General features: G+C 46.4%; 1 protein-coding gene across 1 annotated transcript in view; it reads right to left on the bottom strand.

Annotated features, from left to right (window-relative positions):
* Positions 1–18,140, bottom strand: part of Tgm4 (transglutaminase 4) — a 32,811-nt gene extending 14,671 nt beyond the window's left edge. Inside the window, exons 1-9 of the mRNA XM_021172316.2 lie at positions 18,056–18,140; positions 12,533–12,706; positions 11,471–11,568; positions 8,369–8,480; positions 6,878–6,996; positions 5,104–5,205; positions 1,888–2,059; positions 1,678–1,816; positions 367–470 (exon numbers count right to left, since the gene is read on the bottom strand). Of these exons, the coding sequence (XP_021027975.1) occupies positions 367–470; positions 1,678–1,816; positions 1,888–2,059; positions 5,104–5,205; positions 6,878–6,996; positions 8,369–8,480; positions 11,471–11,568; positions 12,533–12,706; positions 18,056–18,071 (1,036 nt within the window). The 5' untranslated portion in view covers positions 18,072–18,140. The remainder of the gene's footprint in view (positions 1–366; positions 471–1,677; positions 1,817–1,887; positions 2,060–5,103; positions 5,206–6,877; positions 6,997–8,368; positions 8,481–11,470; positions 11,569–12,532; positions 12,707–18,055) is intronic.
* Positions 18,141–22,480: the final 4,340 nt, after the last annotated feature.

Below are 22,480 nucleotides of genomic sequence, written 5' to 3'. Positions count from 1 at the left end.
TTAGCTATGGGCTATCAAAACAGCTAAGTGGCAGGCAGTATCTGCTAAGCCTGGAAGCCTTAATTCACTCCCTGGTACCCATGTGACAGGAGAAACCTGACTCTCACAAATTGTCCTCTGACATCCACCATGATGCATGTGTGTACACACAAACCAATTAATAAACATGATTGTAAAACGTTTGAAAATGTGAGTTGTACCTCCCGTCAGCACCCGTGCTCACTGTCCTTTGTGTTCTCTTCACAAGGCCGTGCTCAGTGTGAGGGTAACCATCCAAGACCAACTTGACCCTGCACAGACTAGTCAGAAGAGCAGCCCAGACATGGCCTCTGTCCCCTGCTCCTGCCGTGCCTCATACAAACTCACCGTCACTGATTTCCTGGGGTGTAGAATCCAGGACCTGCCAGCCATCATAGCCCTGAGGTAGATCCTGCCTTTTCATCCAGGCATCTGTCCACACGTGGAAATTCCTGTGGCAGGAGAAAGAGCCTCACCAGAGCCAGCCGTGTAGTTAAAGAACCTGCCATCATAGCCCTCTAAGGTTGTTCTGAAGAGGTGGGAACCCTTGTCAACAGAGGCAAGGACAATTCTGAGTACTTTGTGGAAAGCAGAGCTTAGAGCAGGCGGGCAGTGGGGAGAAACTCCTCAGACCCAAAGAGTCAAGAGAACAATTATTAAGCCTCTGCCAGATGAATGAATGAGTGAATGAATGAATGAACAAATGAGCAAACAACTGTAAATTCTTTCCCCCTCTTAACAGGATTCTGATTTAATTGCTGAATAGTTTTGTGTCTGGACAATATTCCATATTCTTGCTAGTTTGCCTGTTTTTTTGGTTTTTGTTTTTGTTTTTATTTTTTGTTTTTTGTTTGTTTGTTTGTTTTGTTTGTTTTTTTGTTTTTGTTTTTCAAGACAGGGTTTCTCTGTATAGCTCTGGCTGTTATGGAACTCACTTTGTAGACCAGGCTGGCCTTGAACTCAGAAATCCGCCTGCCTCTGCTGGGATTAAAGGTGTACGCCACCACACCCAGCTGTTTTGTTTTTCAAGACAGGGTTTTTCTGTGTAGTCCTGGGTGTCCTAGAACTCACTCTGTAGACCAAGCTGACCTCAAGCTCACAGAGATCCTCCTGCCTCTGCCTCCCGAGTATTTGGATTAAAGGCATATGCCATAAAACAGTTTACCATATTGGTTAACAGGCTTTGGTGTCTTCCACATGTAGTGCCAAAGTGAAAGTCTTGGCATGTGAACTGGACCTTCACAACAGTGTTTGAAGAACAGTGGTAGAAGCCATGACCCCACCCCAACCACCAGTCCTCCCCATACATCCATACAATACCTGCATTTTCAGTTTGCAGAGTGTTTGTGCACTGGGTCAGAGGGGGCAACAGTGCCTCTTGCTGACTGAGGATGCCAGTTACCTCAGAGTGTGACACACAGCAACCTGTCTCAGTCCCTAGGGCTGGGGGCCAGAAGTAAATACCAATTCTTGGCCTTTGCCTCCAGGGATATTTATGTTTAACAAGCCTTCTCAGGACTTATGGGTTACACTATGAGGCTGACTATGCAAAGTGGGTTTCTGGTGTTGATACTGCTCACAACTTGAACCAGTCTACAGAGAAGCTGCAAGGCCCACAGAACAGAAGGGAACAGAAGAGACCAGCTGGAGGGAGCCTACCAGACAGAGTCTTTGGTCAGATGTGGAATTGTCTTGCCCGATTCATCCAGGTAGATGTCTACTGTGAGGTTCTTTTCTGTATCATGGGCTGACTCAAAGTTAGTCACGCTTCGAGCTGGGATGCCCACTGCTCTCAGTGCTGAAATGACCCAGGGCAGGATTGTTAGCTTCTGTGGGAACTGAGTAGCCCCAGCCCCAGTTGCAGCCTACCTGTGGTCAGGATTCCAGAGAAAACCCAGCACTGGCCGTAGCGTACAGGCATCCTGGTGATGTAATGCTGCTGCAGGATGGGTACACTGCTGGTCCACACATATGGGGCCGTGCCATTGGCATAGTCTCCTGTCCAGTTCCCCATCAGCACTCCGCCGTTCGCAGCACACATCTGACACAGGAGAGAACTGTGCTAGCATTTGTGCCCTTCCCAAACCTAGAGTTTATCCAGGGCAGGTGACTACCCAGAAGGGCCAAAGAGCAAGTTTAAGAATAGGTCTACCATTGCATACACTAGCAAGATTTTGCTGAAAGGACCCAAATATAGCTGTCTCTTGTGAGACTATGCCGGGGCCTAGCAAACACAGGAGTGGATGCTCACAGTCAGCTATTGGATGTATCACAGGGCTCCCAATGGAGAAGCTAGAGAAAGTACCCAAGGAGCTAAAGGGATCTGCAACCCTATAGTTGGAACAACATGATGAACTAACCAGTACCCCGGAGCTCTTGTCTCTAGCTGCATATGTATCAAAAGATGGCCTAGTCGGCCATCACTGGAAAGAGAGGCCCATTGGACTTGCAAACTTTATATGCCCCAATATAGGGGAATGCCAGGGCCAAAAGAATGGGAATGGGTGGGTAGGGAAGTGGGGGGGGGCGGTATGGGGGACTTTTGGGATAGCATTGGAAATGTAATTGAGGAAAATATGTAATAAAAATATTAAAAAATAAAAAAAAAGAATAGGTCTAGCTACATGGTAAGACTCGGCTTCTCCTCCTGCACTATCCCAAAGAAGCCATCACTCACTGAGTGAGAGTCAAATGGCAGAGAAGAGCATCTACCGTAATCTGAAAAGGCTGTGCCAATATGCGCAGGGGGACAGATGGTCTTCACGTGTGTTAACCAAAATGATATAACAAGGTCCCTCTATGGATGAAAACTGCAACAGATATCTACTAAGGTGGACACTAAAGAGATTTGCAAAACTGCAAGCCACACTACTCTCTTCACTACATTTTACACTTCAGAAAGCTTTGTTTTAATTTCTTTTTTAATGATTTACTTATTTATTTTATGTATATTAGTACACCATTGCTCTCTTCAAACACACCAGAAGAGGGCATCAGACCCCATTGCAGATGGTTGTGAGCCACCATGTGGTTGCTGGGAATTGAACTCAGGACCTCTGGAAGAGCAGTCAGTGCTCTTAACCACTGAGCTATCTCTCCAGCCCCAGAAAATTTTTAAACACAAAAAAAATATTGGTTAACTTGTAGATTTATTATTATTCCCTTAGCAGAAAACAGATTTGTTGCATGTGTGTGTATAAAATATAATTTCTAAATATAATATTTATACACCTGTAATAAAATATTCATATTATAAGTATAATCATAAGGTATAAATAACGTCTACACATTTGTAGACATAAGCCATATAAACATAAGCTACTTAGGGTCCTTGGTACCTTTTAACAGTGTCTTGATGTCCTGACCGCAGGGTTTGAGGACTGCTGCCTTGGATACAGTAGACAATGGCTGACCATCAGCAGCAAAGATCCTGGGATACAGTTTTTGCACTCGGGAAGCCCTGCCTAAGCTCTTCCATATTTGTGAAATGGTGGTTTTGCAGGCTGTGCCTTGCCCTGGGGACTTCCATTTTACAAGCAGCACTTGACTCCAGGGTTCAAATGCAGAGGCAGGATGATGTTTTAGCAGGCACAGACTAGTACAGGACATGCCTAACAATCAAAAGGGATCAGCGTACAAAAGGACTACAGCAACTTAGAGCCTTGGGAGCACAGGGACAGCACACTCCTACCAGGAAAGCAAGGCCCAAGACCTTAGCAAACACCTTCATCTGGACCCTGAAGTGGACCCTAGCATTGCGATGGCGACCTGTCACCTGTGCTTGTATGTATAAGGGAACTGACTGTCCCAGAGGTCTCTGCTCGGCCCTATTCCCACTGCCAATATAACTTACTTAAACTGCTGTCAATCTGGACCCTGCCCTGTACTTCATCCAGTGGCAGCCACTGTTCCACACTTAACTTCCACAGCTTGGCTTGACCCTGAGGCTTGGATAAAACCTGTAATCTCACAGCTGTATTCTGCAGCACTTTCAAATACCTATATCAAGGTTAGTGCGTGCTCTCTCTCTCTCTCTCTCTCTCTCACACACACACACACACACACACACACACACACACACACACACACACACACACACACACACACACACACACACACACACACACGCGAGATACAGATCTCTATGCCACTTCCTTTGCCTCTCAGGTCTCCTCACACTCCTTGGATTCTGCTGCAGCTTCTTTGACCCTTTTGTGACCACTTTATAACCATCTATCCACCATCCATCCATCCATTCATCCATCCATGTATCCATCCATCTACCCATCCATTCATCTATCTATCCACCCATCCATCTATCCATCTATTCATCCATCCATCTATCCATCCATCCATCTACCCATATACCCATCCACCTATCCATCCATCTATCATCCACCTATCCATCCATCCACCCACCCATCTATCCATCCATCCACCCATCCATTCACTCATCCACACACCCATCCATCCATCCCTGCATCCACCCACCCATCCATCCATCCATCTGTCCACGCATACATGTAGATATGTTGACTGTGTGATGTGTAATCCAAGAGATAATATTAGTAAGACTGAAATAAAAGAACACATGTTTGCCTTGATTGGCAAATCAGTACTACTTGGTATGTTGGGCTAAGGTAGCTGACTTAGCTTATGAGTTTATTATTCAATAAATTCTGACACTGTGGGAAGACAAACATGTCTTGTGTGTCTCTATCACAGTGCATTCATGACAGTGTTCATCCCAGCTGTGGCCAGGCTTGCAGGAGGGAGAAGACCTCGAATATTTATACCATCTCTGAATGACTGAAAAAGCCATTTTCCTAAGGTCAACTTAGAAGTGCCAAAGTTGGCCTCCTGAGCACAAGTTTGAAAACCTGTGCTCAGAAGGACAATGGCAGACATACATTCCTTGGTAGTTTTGACTGACTGCTCAGCCACAGCTCCCTGTGCGCTCCATGTAGAGCAGCTTATTGTTTACAGGGAAAGCTAAATCAGCTGAGCAGCTGTTGATGGACCACAATCGCATTTACTGTATAGATGTCCAGGAGTCTGGATGTAGAACCCGGCCTCTCCACATACCATAGTACAGATGGCCCTGGACACAAGCACTGGGTTCTGCATCTCATTGTTCTCCAACTGGAACAACAAGTTGAAGCAGCAGCTCAGGATGTGCTTCTCAAACTGTCATGGAGATAAAGAAAGATATCAAGAGTCTGCTGTGTCAGACGAGAAGCCACCCCAACTAATTTGCATTGCTTTTAGGGGTATCTCATCTACCAAGTAAGGGAACTTGCCCGCAGTCTCCCACAGATCCTGCACATTCCACAGTAGAAGCCATTTAAACAACTAGACACAAGGCAACAGTTAAAGACATCTAAAGGCTCACAGAGCACAGACGCTGAAAAGACAAACACAGGGGACTGAGGAGACGGCTCTCTGATAAAATGCACAAAATATAGAAAGAGGTTTTAATATCACAGGAAAAACTCCTCGGAACTCAAGTTAGATAAATGAAACAAGCTGTCAAAACTGTGTACAAGAAATATTATCTCAACTTCGTTAGTATTAGTAATAAAAAATGAATGGGGAGGGGTGCTGGAGCACTTGTTGTTCTGACAGGAGACCTGGGGTCAACTCCCAGTACCCACACAGTGGCTCACAGCCAGTTCCAGGAGATCCAATGCCCTCTTCTGGCCTCCACAGGGACCAGGCAAGCACACAGTGCACACACATACATACAAAAAAATACACATAAAACATTCAAAACAAAAAATAGGGAAGGCAGGATAGTTTAGTGGTAAAGATGCCTGAATTTGATCCTCAGGCTCCACCCCATAGAAAGAGGAAATTGACTCTTGAAAGTGGTTCTGACCACATACACACAACACACACACACACACACACACACACACACACACACACGGTAGCATGTGTGCATGTAGGGTAGAAGGTCTGAGGCCAGTGCAGGGTTTGAAACCTACCAAAATCAACAATCCCTGAGTTTGAAAACTCACCAATCCCTGAGTTCAAAATCTCACCAATCCCTGGGCTCTGCTTGAAATCTCACAAATCTCCACTCTGGTAATATTCAACCTGAAAAGCTCTGCCCCCAAGAAAGTCTATCTAAAGCCTGCCTCCTGCTCAATTCCTCATTGTTTCTTACCGGAGCAGAGACAGCCACCCTTTTATGTCTCAGTAAATCTCCTGTGTGAGGTTTGTTGTGCGGTGTGACTTTGTGGTATTCCTTGGCTGTAGACTGCCAGAATACCTTACCCTGCAGAGCTGTAACACTCACAGTGACACCCATACACAATAGTTTAAAGCGAATTACTCTATAAACTGCAGAGTTGTTGCTAAGGGAACCTGCCACCTCAGTAAATGTTCTATGGTTCCTTTTTTGTTCCTCCCCCTCTCCACTTGGTGTTTGTTTATCTTAGGTCTTATTAGTTTTGTTGCTTTATTGAAACTGGGTCTATGTAGCCTCAGCTGTCTTAGACTCATTCTCATAGAGATCTATCTGCCTATGAGTGCTGGGATTAAAGGCACCTGGCTCATATAGGTATATTGAGACAAATTGTTACCACTTACCCTATGCTGACTTCAGATTCAACCTCTCTTGTACTTATATTACAGGTATGCACCAGCAAACCTGGTCTGTGTATCTTGTGATAAGCATTACTGGAGAGCAGGGTCTGTGGAGCTTAGTCCTTTCAGGCCAGTTTCACACTTGTGAGGCTAGTGTTTCAGCTGAGGTGAACCCACTTTCCTCCACAGCCTTTGTTTGATAGCCACTAAGAAAGAAGTGGTTTATCAAGTGTGCCTGGTGCAGCCACAAGAAGACAATCTGTATTACCTGACCAAAGGTCCAGGGCTTCTCTTTAATTTGTTTGGCGAAACCCATGTACATGTATCCAGTGTCATTAAGGATGTACTCTGCTCGTTCTTCCTCACTAGCCATGAAGACACTGTCGTCTGGAGCAAGACCACACACACATGTTACTGGCCACCCCTGAGACAGAGGCAGGTATACCATAAGGTTGGGACAACACATGTAGGGGGCATGGACACAGGAAGCAGAAAGGATCACAGCAATACATTGTACGTGGAAAATACAAAGACCCAGATGCAGTGGGTCATGCCTTGCCCCCAGCACTTGGGAGGCTGAGGCACGTGGTTCCCTAGAACTCTGAGGCCAGCCCAGTTTACACTGAGGGTTCTAGGACAGCCAGGGCTACACAGAATGACTCTGTCTCAAAAGCAAAAATAAAGAGAAAAATGAAGAACTTCCAAAGTACATCTTGAACCAGATGTAAGGCTCATTCACTGGAAAACTGTGGTGAAATGTGAACATGATCAAAATTGTCATTAAGTAAATCAGAAGCCCTTAATAAAAGAAAGATTCCAAGAGCTGGAGAGATGGCTCCACAGTTAAGAGCACTTGTTCTTGCAGAGGCCCCAAGTTCCATTCCCAGCATCCACAGAGTGGCTTGCAACCATCCATAACTCCAATTCCATATACACACACATGCACATTCATGAATGTGTGCACACTCACACACATGCACATGTATACTTGCACTCACGTGCATACACACACACACACATGAGCACACACTAATTTAAGTGTTAGAGTTAAACAAACAAGGCTGCGGGGCAAGTGTGAGGTAAGATCAGAGTACATGTCTCAGGTCCAGAGTTTCTGGAGCAACACTGGTGTATTTTTTTTTTTTTAAAAAAATGGAGGACACATTTGGATGGATAGGGAAGGCATGTGTGGGGGATCTGGAGGAAGTTGGAGTAGGAAGGTTAATATTATCCAACCATATTGACAAAGCTCTCAGAGAACTAACAAAGACTGAGCAAGATTAATTTAAAATTAAAATATTAATAAAAAATTGAACTAAAAGGTATTCTTGAGTGACATCTCAAGGGTAGCCACAGGGAGGAATAAGGTGGCAGAAGAGCCACATTTGCAGATGAGAGGAGCCACTGTTAAAATTCAAGTCCCACCCTAGAGTTGTGAAGGAAGGAGTTACAATGGCTCCCAGAAGACTCTGAACAGGGCTAGAAGCAGACGCTGGCTGGGTTTGGCAGGGCAGTGAGGATAAGCTGAAAAGGCAGAAGAGACATGGGTCCGTGGGCTTGGCCACCAGAGGATCTTCTAGGCATACACTAACTGTGCCTGGTCATGTCTTTCAGCTGGTTGGAGAATATCAAGGAACAAAGAAGGGCTCAGGGACTCTGCACTGCAAACCCGGTGCAAGCATGGGTACATCTTGTGGAGTCACACAAGGCCTGTACATGAAAGGGACACATCCCACAGCAGAACTGAACTCCTACTTACCTGAGCACCACGGATTGAAGAGAAGGTAGAATAGTCCAGCTTTATACTCGTTCACCCTCATCTTGTACTTTCCCACTACGGCGTCAGCAGCACTGATGACATTCAGAATAACCTGCATGAAGCACAAGACATGGTACACTCCCTCTTTCCTGACTCAGCTCTGAAACCTCTGAAGCCTTCAAGAAGAATCATCAGCCCCAACAGATCGTTCTCTCTGGGCTCAGACCAGCAATCAGGGCTACCCCAGTGTGAACAGATCCGACAACCCACCAGGCAGGAAGGTCTAGCAAGTCCCCCAGAGTGACAGACAAACTTGGGTCTACAGCTCATAGGTGTTGTTCATTCCAAGCTTTATTCTCTTCGTGCCTGCGTGCAGATGGCGCCACCTCCCAGATCATAGGGTAGATCCTCCGGCTGTGGTTGAAAAGGGCCTGTTCTCTACAGGGCCTGCATACTGCTCACAGTAGAGCACTTGCCTACACGCTGGAAGCCCTAGATCTACTTTAGTCCTGCAGTTCATCGAGCATCTTCAAAGGCACCCAGACTGCTGTCCGTGCCTTAGGGTAAGTAGTGACTGGACAGAAAATTAAGACATAGACAGTGCTTCAGCAGCACTAAGAATTTTATTTCCCATCATTGCCACACAATCCATTGTCTTCCAAATCTACAGGATACTTGTGACTAGAAGGTGTCTTTTAGGAACAATGGCAGCCAGTTCTAACGCTAGCTCTGTCTTCTACTAGCTGAATGGTGTTGCTACTTTCTTATTTTCTCATGTTCATCGGTCTCCTTGCTTAAAAACTTGCTAACCCCCTTCCCATCTCCCTGGAGTGGTTGTGCGAATTAAATGAGTAACACATACTCAAGGCAGTAAGAAGGAGATGAAGCCTCCTGGAAGGTAAGATGTCCCCACCACAACCCATAGTGACACGTGGCTGTCTTGATTAGGATCTGTTCCATGAGAAAGTATTCCTGAGCACCAACAAGACAGTGGGGACAAAGTCCCTCCCCAGTACTTAGGTGGCAGAACTCTGGGCTACTAAGACCTTTCCCGTGTGTCCCTCAACAGCATTCATTACCAAGCAACACAGGAAGCTCAGCCTGCCATGGCATAGGTAATGCTAGGATCCCTGGCCTGCACAGGCCCTACATAGGTGTTCATATACTTGATTTTTTTTTTTTTTAAATAGCAGCAGGCTGGAGAGATGGTTCATTGGTTAAAGATCCAAATTGCTCTCATAGAGAATCTGAGTTCAACTCCCAGAACCCAAGTAAGGCTGCTCACAGCTACCTGTAACACCAGATCCATGGGGCCCAGTGCCTCGAGCACTCGGCTCACACACACACACACACACTTGATACACACCACACAGACACACACACACAGACACACACACAGACACACACACAGACACACACACAGACACACACACACTTGATACACACATATCCTCCCCATGGAAATTTACAATTCACTTCCTTTATGGGTGTTGTTAAAAATAAACAATTTTAATAAATAAACAATTTTAAATTAAAAAAAAGTTAAACAGTGCCTTTTGTGTGAAGAAATTTAGCCCATTCCTACCCAATTTTCACCTCTGCACAGGTGCCATTCCCACCAGCTCCAAAATCAAAACTGAGGTTCTTAGAGAAGGAGAATGAACCTAAGGCCTTCTCCTAGAGAGCTGTCATGAATGCCTGAAAACACAAAATGTGGCTACAAATTGGAAATGGGAGCTTTGATTATGGCCAGAAGGAAAGGAATGGAGAGAAGTGAGAGAAACTGAGGGGGACTGAGGATCAGGGTGACAGAGGTGTGGGGGAAACTGAGGGGGGCTGAGGACCAGGGATGCAGGAGTGTGGGGGAAACTGAGGGGGGCTGAGAACCAGGGGTACAGAGGTATGGGGGAAACTGAGGGGGGCTGAGGACCAGGGATGCAGGAGTGTGGGGGAAACTGAGGGGGGTTGAGAACCAGGGGTACAGGGGAAACTGAGGGGGGCTGAGAACCAGGGGGACAGAGGTATAGGGAAAATTGAGGGGGGCTGAGAACCAGCAGTACAGGGGTAAGGGGGAAAATTGAGGGGGGCAGAGAACCAGGGGAACAGAGGTATGGGGGAAACTGAGGGGGTGAGAACCAGGGGGACAGAGGTATGGGGGAAACTGAGGGGGGGGCTGAGGACCAGGTCCACTTACTCATTTGCCAACTACAAATTCTGCTTTTGGAAAACTAGAAAATCATTGCTGTTTTTAAATCTTGGAATTAACCTAGCAATGGGATCTGTAGGCTGTGTCCTACAGGAAGTAGCCCATAACCAGTTCAGAGATCTAGCTAAGAGGTGGTGATAGTTGGTAGTGGGTTTCCAACAGTGGAAATATAGACAAATCAGCTTTACAAAGAACGTCAAAGAAGCTATCACCAGCCCATGCACTTGAGCAACCACTAAACAAAGGAACATCAGTAAAGTTGTCAAGTTTTGCTAAGAGAAGGGGATGAGAAGCCATGCATCTCCATCTTCATTTGAGTTTAAACACAGCAGAAACCTCTGAGGGAAGAATGGACAGCTGTGCTTGTGGGAAGACATGTTATTTTTTTCTTCTTTCCTTCTGCTCTCCCTCCCTCCACCCCTCCATCTCTCCTCTCCTTCCCTCTCTCCTGTCTCTATCCCTCTGACTCTGTTTCTCCTCTACCCTCTCTCTTTGAGTCAGGGTCTCTATAGCCCTGGCTATCCTGGAACTCACTGCAGACCAACCAGGCTGGTCAGGAACTCACAAAAATCTTCCTGCCTCTGTCTCCAGAGAGGGCAGGAAAGAAAGGCACGCACCACTCTGGCTCCGATGGATTACTCTTATTCATTTTCCTCTGTTTATTTCCTCCAGTGAATATAAATGAAAACAAGAGCTATGCAAGCCATCTGTCTAGTCAGAGTCACTGTGTGCTTATGGGTAAGCAAAAGGGATCTGATGTACCCAGAGCCATGGCTATGGGTAGGAAGCATCATTACACAATTGGACAGCCAGGAAGGGGTAAACAGGAGATTCTCAGTTGAGTCAGAGAACTATTCAAAAACCACCAGACAGTACCCCAACACTATGGTCCTCACCTCTATGCCAGACTGTTTGGCAATTTTCACCTGCCATCCCTTAGAACGGTAGGATGTCATCGGATCAAGCTCCACCATGTAGGGTGGGTATCTCTGTCCTGGAAACACCAATAGGAAAGTGAGTCTTGACACCAACCCCAGTATGGCATCTTTGCCTACCTACCACTCCTTCACAGCTCCTGGTGTGCAGCCCTCAATTGTTGGTTGGTCCCTCTGCCTTGACAGGACTCATGGTCTTCCTCCACCTTGGCTATCTGGGTTGCAGTTTGTTCAAATTAGGCAAGGCTACCCCATCTATATCCTTGCCTATAACCCTAGCACCTTTTGCATGTCTCTATCTGTTTTGTTAAATTGTTTAGCCCTGCCTAGTATAGTCACTACAACATGAATTAAACTAATGATCTTCCTGCCAAAATGCAGTATGTGGGTATGTGTACGTGTATGTGTGTGTGTGTGTGTGTGTGTGTGTGTGTATGCCAGAGGTCAACATTGAAGGTTTTCCTAGTCACTCGACATCTTTTTGTTTTGTTTTGTTTTGTTTTTGTTTTTTTGAAACAAGCCCTCTCACTCAACTTGGAGCTCACCAATTAGCCTATGCTGACTGGTCTGTGAGTTCTAGGATCAGGCTGTCTACAGCTCCACCAAATAAGCACCGTACTTCTTGGTTTTCACATGGGTGACTGGGGACACAATCTCAGGGCCTTCTGCTGTGTGACAGGAATCACTGACTAGAGTATCTCCTCAGCCCCTCAGGTTTTGATTGCTATTATGATTTACCTCAAGCCCACCGAGCTACGGTGTCAGCAAACAGTCCTGCAGGTCATCTCTACAACATGTTCCAGATCCCTCAGTCTGCTCTGACTTTTCCCTGGCTATCTCCGCTGCTTGGCCAAGGGTTTGACCAACTGCAGCATCAGTGATTAATGCAGCTCTCAGACCGTACTCAGCATGGGGAAGCTAAGGTCTTGGGATCAAAGTCACTCTTGGTCATCGCACATTTATAAACCTTTGGTCCAACCCTCCCTCCTGCTCCTGGGGCTGGGGCTGGGGCTGGGGCCTCACCGGAAGTGAATGTCACCTTCAGTTCGTCCTGAGGTTGGAGAGGTCGGTTCACTATCACCTTCAGAGTGAATATCTGTCCACGCCTCAGCACGAGCTTCTTGGTCTGGTACTGGGCCGTGTGGTGAGCAGCAGAATTCAGCATTCTCTCCATATTCACAGCATAAATGATAAGCACTGTTAGCACACAGTGGGAAGACACAAACAAGGTTAACGCCTAACCGACAGCTCAGGGAGGGGAAGAGGGGGATCCTTGTCCTATCCCTGGGTGCCATGATAATCTGAGATTTGGTGTCTGTGGTGACTTGAATAGGAATGAATTTATATGTTTGAATGGTTGACCCATAGGGAGTGGGCCACTATTGGGAGGTGTGATCTTGTTGGAGGAAGTATGTCACTACGTCAGTCAGTGGGCTTTAAAGTCTCATATGCTCAAGCTATGCCCAGTGTTGCACACAATCACTTCTGCTGCCCTTGGATGAAGATGTAGAACTCTCAGATCCGGCTCCAGCACCACGTCGGCCCACATGCTGTCATGATAATAACTAACTAACCTCTGAAACTGTAAGCCAGCCCCAATGAAATGTTTTCATTTATAAGAGTTGCCATGGTCATAATGTCTCTTCACAGCAATGGGAACTCTAACTAAGACAGTCTCCTTTCTTTAAATTGGTTGTGTGCATATTGTCCTCACAAGATATGGAGGACCGAGCTGACAGATGGAAGTCATAACCCTGCTGGGCACTCCCACCAGTAGCTGCTAAGAGGTGTCCCTACTGCTCACCCTCCCAGGTCTGTAAACTGGTTCCTGGATGCTATCGAGGAGTGTGTGTGTGTGTGTGGGGGGGGGCGTTTGACTGCTCTCCATCTCTGTCAGCCCAGCTGTTGGACTACTGCAAATGAGACAACACCATGAGGTGGGAGTTCACACCCCAAAGAGGATGGTAGACTATAAAGTTGCCAGACTCGGCCTTTTTATCCAAACAGTTGTGGCTCCAAGAACTCCTATGATCCAGTGAAGGGGCCCAGGGCAGCGTGGAGGGAATCAGCATCCTCTTCCCACTGAGTCCCTTCTCTAGTTTGCTTCTGCCTAGGAGCTCAACTGGTGAAGGAAATGCCTCGTCCTTTCTGGGTGCAGTCTCTCTCTCTCTCTCTCTCTCTCTCTCTCTCATACAACCTGCTTGGTCCATGGAATGTTATCCATATGTATATCTTTTCAGGGCTGACCAGTTGGTATAATTGGTGTGCTCTTCCCTGGGGAAGACTGTTTCGCCTGTTCTCCAGCATTCTTTAGTTGCCTGTAGTTCTTCCTATGGCGTTGAGGCCTCGTGAGCTTCTCTCTATCCACATGGACATGGCCCTTGGTGTTTATTCTTGTTCAAGCCCTGTTTAGGCAGTCACACTGCTGAGACTTCATGGGTCTAGCTTCTGATATTTGTAGGAAACTTCACAGCTAACTTTTGCTTCTCTGGCTCTTAGAATCTTAACAATCCCTCTTCCTCTGTGATCCCCGAGCCTAAGGTGTAGTAGGAGTTTCTCTGTCTTGTATCAGTTAGAACCGGATAGAGGCTCAGTTCTCAGTTCCAATGTGCCATGCTGCCATGGCACATACTGGAAACACCTGGGTGAGTTATCAAACCTATTGAGATGCACTTCTAAATTGATGTGAAGGGACCAGGTGGATCACATGGACCTGAGGTTAAGTTGGAGAATGTCTGTCCCCCAGTGACTGTTGAAGGAAGACAGCAGTGTCTTAGATGTCTAAGAGAGCCTGGGTTAATAGGCCACCCAGGTGATGAGAAGAGGTTTCTCTAGAATCACTGCTTCTGTGGATCCAGAACCCCTTGGGAAGCACTGGCTTCAACTGCAATTGTATGGTGAGGTGAAATGACCCAAGGTACAGGGGTTTCCCCAGCTCCAAAGGGCTCCCAGCATTCAGGATGAGTTTCTGCAGACTCCAGAGATACAACCTGAGCTTCCTCCACTCCTTGCCTGGGGCTGAAGATTAACAGGAGATCAGAAACACCAAAGAAAAACTTGTTTTACTGGGATAGTCAATGCTGGTTAGCTGGAGCTGAGAGAGAAGCAGCAGTTAAGAAGAGACCAGCATCGCTGAGGATCACAAACCTGGGAACATTTCCTCAGGGGCAGTACACTGAACCTGTGGTCCGAGGGACGAAAGCTGCATCTCAGGCTGGCAGTTGAGCCTGACAGTTTAAGAGTCTCCCATGGTTTTGAAGGCATGAATGGGCCATGGAGCTCAGCTGAGGCATGCCACTGGGGAAGACGTAGTTAGTCTCAGTAGTAGTGAAAACCCCAGAACTGAAGAGGTCATGGAGAGAAGTTGAGGTTTGGGCCATGTGGCAGGGTTCGAGTCCATGAAGAGAACCCAGGAGAAGCTATTGGTGAGAGTTGAGCTCAGTTGCACTGGGCACCAGAGCATTTTGGATGTGAGTACATGGGAGAGCCACACAAAACAGTGGCAGCTGTGGGGTAGAGTTGGCTTGAACCTAGAACAAACTGCACGTGCTATGGATGGTAGACAGAGAAGTAGGTTTGCCAAGTCCTTTGAAGCTCAGAGGGTCATGAGTGAGTCCCACATAGGGTGCTTTCCTGATCAGTGGCTGGTGTGGGAGATCCACATTAACTATGGGCAGTGATACCCCTGGGCTTATGGCCTTAGGTGTTATAAGAAAGCAGTAGGGGCAAGCCACAAGGAGCATGCTAGTAAGTAGCACTCCTCCATGGCCTCTGCATCAGCTCTTGTCTCCAGGATCCTGCACTGACTTCTCTGAGTGAAAGCTGTAGGCTGAAATAAACACATTTCTTCCTAAGTTGCTTTCAGTCATGGTATTTCATCACAGAGACAGAAATCCTAACTAAGACATTGTGCTCAGTGCCCCTCTGAGGCCACTGGGCATTCCTTGAGTCTTTATAGAACTGCTGTAGGCACAGGAGTTCCACTGAACACAGAAATTTTTAAGCTCTCCAAATCTTACCTCTTCTTGCAGAGGGCTGGGACCTCTTCACATTGGGAGTATAAACTGTTGTCCTAGGCACACAGGCCAAAGAGTTGTCACTGATTTAGAGCACAAACATCAATCCTCATCAAAGGAACTCATTTTCAGCCACGGTTTTACAGGATTTCCACAGAAAAGGTCCCAGTATTCTCTCCAAAGAAATCAAAGATTAAAAGCAGGCATGGCAGCTCGTTCAGTAATCTCCACACTCGGAAGGGTGGCAAGTTGAGGTCAGCCTGGGCTGCCAAAGTGAGTTCCAGACCAGGGCTACAGATTCTCAAATTGTGTCACCCCACATCCACCCCAAAAGAAAGTATGTTAAGAGGCTTTGAACGATGGCATATCTAAGTTTAAATACGCTAGGGACATAAGGAATTTAAAAAGGCTGTGGGAGGAGGAGCTATAGACATAGCTCAGTGGTTCAGGACACTTGCTTTTCCAAGGACTCAGGTTCGATTTTCAACACCCACATGGTGGTTCACAACCATCTGTAATCTCAGTCCCAGGGGATCAGACGCCATCTTCTGGCCTCCTTGGGCACCAGGCACACAAGTCATGCAAAGACATACATGCAAAGACATACATACATATAAAATAAAAAAAATTTAAATGAAAAAATTTTAAAAATATTTACCAGAAATACTTAAAATAACTTCTAAAATTAAAGTAGTTCTTGAAATTAAATATAGAGTGAAAGGAGCTGAAGAGATGGCTCAGCAGTTAAGAGCTCTAGCTGCTCTTGTAGATCAGAGTTTAATTCCTGACACCCACATGACAACTCACAACAGTCTATAACTCCAGTTCCAAGACCTACTGGGGTGCAGAGAAAGGAAGTGTCAGGAAAGGTTCTAGAAAGAGGATTGAAAACACCGGAGGAGAAACCTTCTGTTACTGTAACAAGCAAGCATTTATCTATGGCAGATGCAACTGCTGAGACACTCTGTAATGCCTGCTTCTGGAGAAGGGACTGGAGCCATGCACCCATGAGGGCTAGTTTTTGCAGTGACCAGTTATTACTTGTTACTGTTTGTGATGTTGTTGTTGTTGTTCCTAAGGAAATGGCTCATTCTCTCACCATGCTGAAAGTCCTCAGTCACCAGAGAGGACATGTCAAGTGTGTTAGGCCCTCCTCACACTGCTCCATCACTGGTGACCCTGAGCTTGCAGTCTTTTGCCATTTGCCTGAGGATTTCTCCCCTCATCATGCTGGCTGGACCAGGAAACTCCATACTTTTTCAAGTGGTTTTCTTGGTTAAGGTTTCTTTTTTTCATGATTCACTTTTTTTTTTTTATTTCATGTGCATTGGTGTCTTGCCTACATGTATATCTATGAGGATGTCTGACCCCCTGGAGCTGGAGTTACAGTGGTGGTGAGCTGCCATGTGGGTGCTGGGGTCCTCTGGAAGAGCAGTCAGTGCTCTTAACCACTGAGCCAACTCTCCAGCTCCTTAGTTAAGGTTCCTATTGCTGTGATGAAACACCATAACCAAAGCAGCTTTCAAAGGAAAGTGTTTATTTGGCTTACATATATATCCCCAGTCATAGTCTACTGAGGGAAGCCAAGGCAGGAACTCAAACCTCACAGGAACCGGAAGGCAGGAGCTGATACAGAGGCTGTGGAGGAGTGCTGTTTACTGGCTTGCCCCTCATGGCTTGCTCAGCCTGATTTCTTATAGACCCCAGGACTGCCTGATCATTGATAGCCCCACCCACAATGGGCTGGGCTCTCCCCATCCATCACTAATTAAGAAAATGCCATACAGGCTTGCCTACAAGGGGGACATGTTCTCACTTGTAGTTTCCTCCCTCTTAGATGAATCTAGCCTGTGTCAAGTTGACATAAAATCATCCAGCACAGTTGTCCTTAGTCATTTGCAAAGCACTTTCATAGACTTGTCTTTTTATTATGTCTGAGAAACCCCAAAGATACACTGCTACGTATGCAAACTTCAACTGGAACCGTCTCTCTGACCGGCAGATCCTCCCAGCAAGCACAGCCTTTACCAGGTCCCTGGCCCTGCTGTACTCCTCTTTTGGATGTGGACAAGCATTCAGCCATCTGAAGAGTCTCTGTGGCCTAGGAGCTACGCAGAATTATATTTTTCATTCAGTGTGTCACTCGAACTACACCCCTTTGCAGAACTCCAAAGCAGTCATTCCTTGCCTGACCCATGGCTCTGTATCCAGAACAAGGCTGCATGGCGTGTGGTGCCAGGTTGCAGAGAGCACTAACTGGCCCCCACAAAAGCTAATGTGGTCGGCGTGAGGGAGTGCAAGTGAAAAGTGATCAGCCATTCTTATTCTTGCAAGTATTTGGGGGAATTTCAGAATTCCTATGTATCTGAAAGTTTGGTTTTCTCCAATGAACAAGACAGCAAGCCATGGATTAGGTAAGAGGACAATGGCCCAGGCACCATGCCTTGAGGCAAGTGGCTGGATCAGAGGGCTGGACCCCAGCAGGTGCCCAGAAGGCCGAAGTACCACTGTGATGGTTCTACCCACTCACCATTCCTGGAGTCCATGGTCCTGCTACCTCTCTCTGCAGCCCTGTCAAGACTCTAGTCTAATGCCAAAGGCACTGCCAGAATCATTCTCAGAGCAGGATGTGGCCCCTTTTTATATGCTCCTGGGTTAGATGCAACCCTGCAGTGGCTGCCAAGGGGCGAGGCTTGGGGACTATATTGATCAGAAACAAAACCTTAATCATCTTCCATATCAGCCCTAGGAGGAAATGCTGGAGACAAGATGAGCCTACTTCAAAGGAAGGAGCACAGAGAATGGCGCCATGTATCTTCTGTGACCCCAGAAACATGGCACTGAAAGCCAGGATCCTGCGACCCCCCAGAGGAGCTGGGAAGAGCTTTACTGATTTCATGGCTTTTTCATTTTTTTAAAATAAGGGATGGCTAATGTTTTAATTTTTGTTTGTATTTTGAACGTATAATGCACATACGATTCAGGATTTTTCCGGTGTCCCCAACTACCAATGACCACTCTCTTTTAGACTTTGGCAGATGTACTGTGTCCACTGAGAATGTGTGTAAGCCTTACACCAATGGTTCTACATTTTACATCAGTGTGTTCTGCGTCTGCGGTGAGGATGTAGGTGCTGGAGACTTTGCTGTTCTCACGTGGCCGTCAGTCATTCTTCCCACAGTTGAGAAGCAGTTCCTCCCTTTCAGACTGCAGGGAAAAGCTCTCACATAGGCAATTCATCCTTAGAGTGTGTCTACAGGAAGAACCACAGGCCTTCTTGTGGAAATGTGACCCAAACATGCCATCTGTCTCATGGACTTCCATCTTTTATTTTCCTTAGGGATACCTATAAGGTCTTTTGTTTGTTTGGTGTGTACTTATGTGTGCATTAAGTGTATATGTGTATGTATGTTATACTTGCTTGTGCACATATGCCTGAAGGCTGGAAGTTAACGTGTTAAGGTGTTGCTTTCTAAAATTATCTACCTTTTAAATTTTTTAGTATTATTATCATCATTATTATTATTACTATTGTGCATATATGTATGCACATGCATGTATAGATGACCATGGAGGCCATAAAAGGTGTTGAATTCCCTGGAACTAGAGTTATAGGTGGTTGTGAGCCTCCAAGTATGGGTGTGGTAGGAACCAAACTTAGATCCTCTGCAAGAACAAAGGGTGTGTGTTTTTAACTGCTAAGCATCTCTCCAACCTGACTACATTATTATTTAGAGTCAAGGTTTCTCACTGAACTTAGAGCTCACTGTCTTCATCCTCTCCAGCACTGAGGATACAGGCATGCATCACCACGACCAGCTTTATATGGTTTCTTGAGATCACATTTTGCTGTGCTATGTGATCACCACTGAACTATCTCCCCGACCTCAGACTCGTTAACGTTTTAAATGATGTTAATTCTAGTGAAAAGCTATTTTGGCACAGCAGCAAAGGCCCCAGAGCAGGAGTAAGACCTAAAACCTCCTGAGCTCCAGCATCTAGTAACTGCTGTTGTGTCCTTAGAAAGTTGTCTCCATGGATATCAGAGAGCTTTCTGGCACCGACAGCCTGAGAAGCTTCATCTGCAGATCTTAACTCATCCTTAAGGGCTCTCGCGCTGACAAAGGGACAGCCTGTCTCTGCAGGTTCTCTCTGCAGGTTTTACACCCTGATTTCAGGCCAAGGATATTATCAAGAGATGTACTTTTCTATTTCTTTTCATATCATCAGAATGTAGGACCATGTGCATGAATTACATAAAATTGAGCTGTTCAACATTTGAATCAGAAAGGAAAAAGTCCTGACCCAGGAACCATAGGGTCTGTGCTCCAGGCACTTCTGAGGGACCTCAGCAGCGTAAGCTTTCTCTAGTATCTTCTGGGCCAGAAACCCAGGGTACCAGGGTGAGAGCAGATGTATCCATAGAGAACAGACTTGGGGTCAGACCCACTGAGTGGTGTCATATGAGGAATCCAACCAGCTTCTCTCCTTCTGACCGCATTGAGCTGGCTCTGACTTTGTCTATCTGGCATCTCACTATTACCTGGTGCTTCGGGTCACACTAAACAGTAACAGCTGGTTACAGGCCACAGAAGCTCTCACCATACAGAACTGCTCTTCCTGCTGTACCAAGGCCTGGTGATAAAGCATGGCATGTCATCTTCATACCCTTTGTTCTGCTCAGAGAAGCGATGAGGTGTGGATCCCACCAGGGACAGACGGTTCTGAATGCAGCTTCCTAGGAAATGTGTTCCTGACTCTCTCAACCCAGGCAGGGTCTTGGAGGAGAGAGGGAGGGGCTGGCAGGAAAGGTCTGGAAGCTTGCGGGTGAGCAGTGGGAGGTGGGAAATAAATGTACTTTGACATGAGACCACCAGCCGGGACTGGAATTTGGCCTCTTTTTGCCTCTGTTGGGCTCATGTTCAGAGTTCTTGGTCAAGACTGAGTTTGTGAAGAGACTGAGTTAACTAAGATGATGTGTGAGGATGCGGTTTATAGGACCCTGACAACTGCATGCTTGGCCAGGGCTACAGAGCTAGCTAGCCTAAAGGAAGGATACAGGGGCTATAGCCTGAGGACACCTGAGTAAGAGTTTATAAGCCAGGTTTTTCTCTTAGAGCTACGTAACACAAGGTCCTCTCCTCCTGGAAGGCCTGGGAAGGGCTGCTTTGGGGATCCATGCCTGTTCTCCTACCAGACTTCTGCATCCACCTCCCATTTCTGAGGAAGGAACAGTTGTGGGCCTGGCAACCATCCCAGTACCACAGGAGCTGCCCTGGCGCCACATATTGGTCCTGGATCATAAAGATGGACTTCTGACCTCTATGTCTGTGGAGACAGGGAGGAGTTGGTAAACAGTACCCAGGAGCCTCTGTGAACAACATCTTTTCTTCTTACATCTGAACCTCTGCTTATCTCTATTCAACTCATATGCATATAAACAACTTTACAAGAGAAAACAAAGGATTCTAATAAACCACAAAATCTCTCTCTTCTCATCAAACCATTCCAGTGCTAGACAAGTTGATTGTGGCAGAGCTGCCTGGGACATGCAGATCTTAGAGTCGCCCTGCTCCCAGGCTTGTGTTAGTCCCTACATTTGCTTAGGAATTTCCCCACCATCAGCCATATTTGGGGGTCACAGCCATGCAGCGATGAGCGCCTTCTCTCTGGGGTTTCCCCTGCTGTACCTCCTGTGGGTCTGAGGCTTGACATCCTGACTTGAGTAAGATCTGTCGCCTGGGACAGACTCTATAACTGGGTGATCTGGACTGACAGTCAAGGGTCTGGAGTATAGAGACCTTTCAGGATGCCGTTGGAGGCCAGCTAGGGGACAAGGAAGTGCAACTGGACAGTTCTCTCCCTTCTATGGCCAGGTGGTAGATGTTAGGAAACATGAACGCTCTGAGCCTGGTTTCCTAGGATGTGGGATTTGGATGGCTATAGTGGAGCACACTTATAACCCTAGCAATTAGGAAGTAGGGGCAGCAAGATTAGGAGTCATCCTCAGCTATGTAGTCAGACTGAGGACAACCTGGGCTACATGAGTCACCCTCGGCTATGTAATAAGATTGAGACCAGCCTGGGCTACGTGAGACTCTGTCTTTAAAAGTCACTAACGTAAGAAGAGAATTCCGAGGAACCATTAGCTCAGTTCTGGAGCTGATCCCACTGGAGCCCATTGTGCAGTGTGTATGTGTCACCAAAATCTGTCTCATTTGCCATTCTTCTTGGTTGTGGCAGAGCAAAGCTGGGCTCGCAAAAAAATGTGTGTTTCCTATCTGAACCACCACAGCAATAGTAATTTCATGCTTCATAATATTAAAAATCATCATTCCAATTTATCAACAAGCCCTTGTCTTTAAAAGCTCATCACACACACACACACACACACACACACACAGAGTAAAAATTCCTGTCTCCTCGAGGTCACATTGTGGCTACACTGGAGCCCCAGCCTGTGTCCCCTTCCTCCTCTCCCACTTTGTCAAAATGTAAACACTACTCTGAGTTTAGGGTTTCTGTTGCCTATCTGCCTATCATACGTCTGTCTGTCTTTCTGTCTATCTATCTCATCTACCTTTCTATCTATCTAAGAACTAGAGATTAAATGCAGAGCCTTGGGCCAGCTAGTCATCGTTCTATTGGTGAACTATGTTCCTAGTTCCTTTGCTTATTTAAAAACACCATCCACATGAGTATTTTAAAATAAGTAGCATTGCTTGTGTCTTTCATGTTCTGTAAAGGATATTATACTGAGAGTGTTCTTAATGTTTTCACTCCATGTTATAGTGTGTGTATAATGTGTGTGGGGGGGCATGCTCATGTCAGTGTGTGTGTGTGTCTGTGTGTGTGTCTGTGTGTGTGTGTGTCTATGTGTGTCTGTGTGTCTGTGTCTGTGTGTGGACATGCTCATGTCAGTGTGTGTGTGTGTGTGTGTGTGTGTTTGTCTGTG

The sequence above is a fragment of the Mus caroli genome, chromosome 9 (genome assembly GCF_900094665.2).
Source record: "Mus caroli chromosome 9, CAROLI_EIJ_v1.1, whole genome shotgun sequence".
NCBI classification, from domain to species: Eukaryota; Metazoa; Chordata; class Mammalia; order Rodentia; family Muridae; genus Mus; species Mus caroli.
The sequence above is the reverse complement of the archived record's forward strand: the minus strand, read 5'-3'. Positions and strand labels throughout refer to the sequence as shown.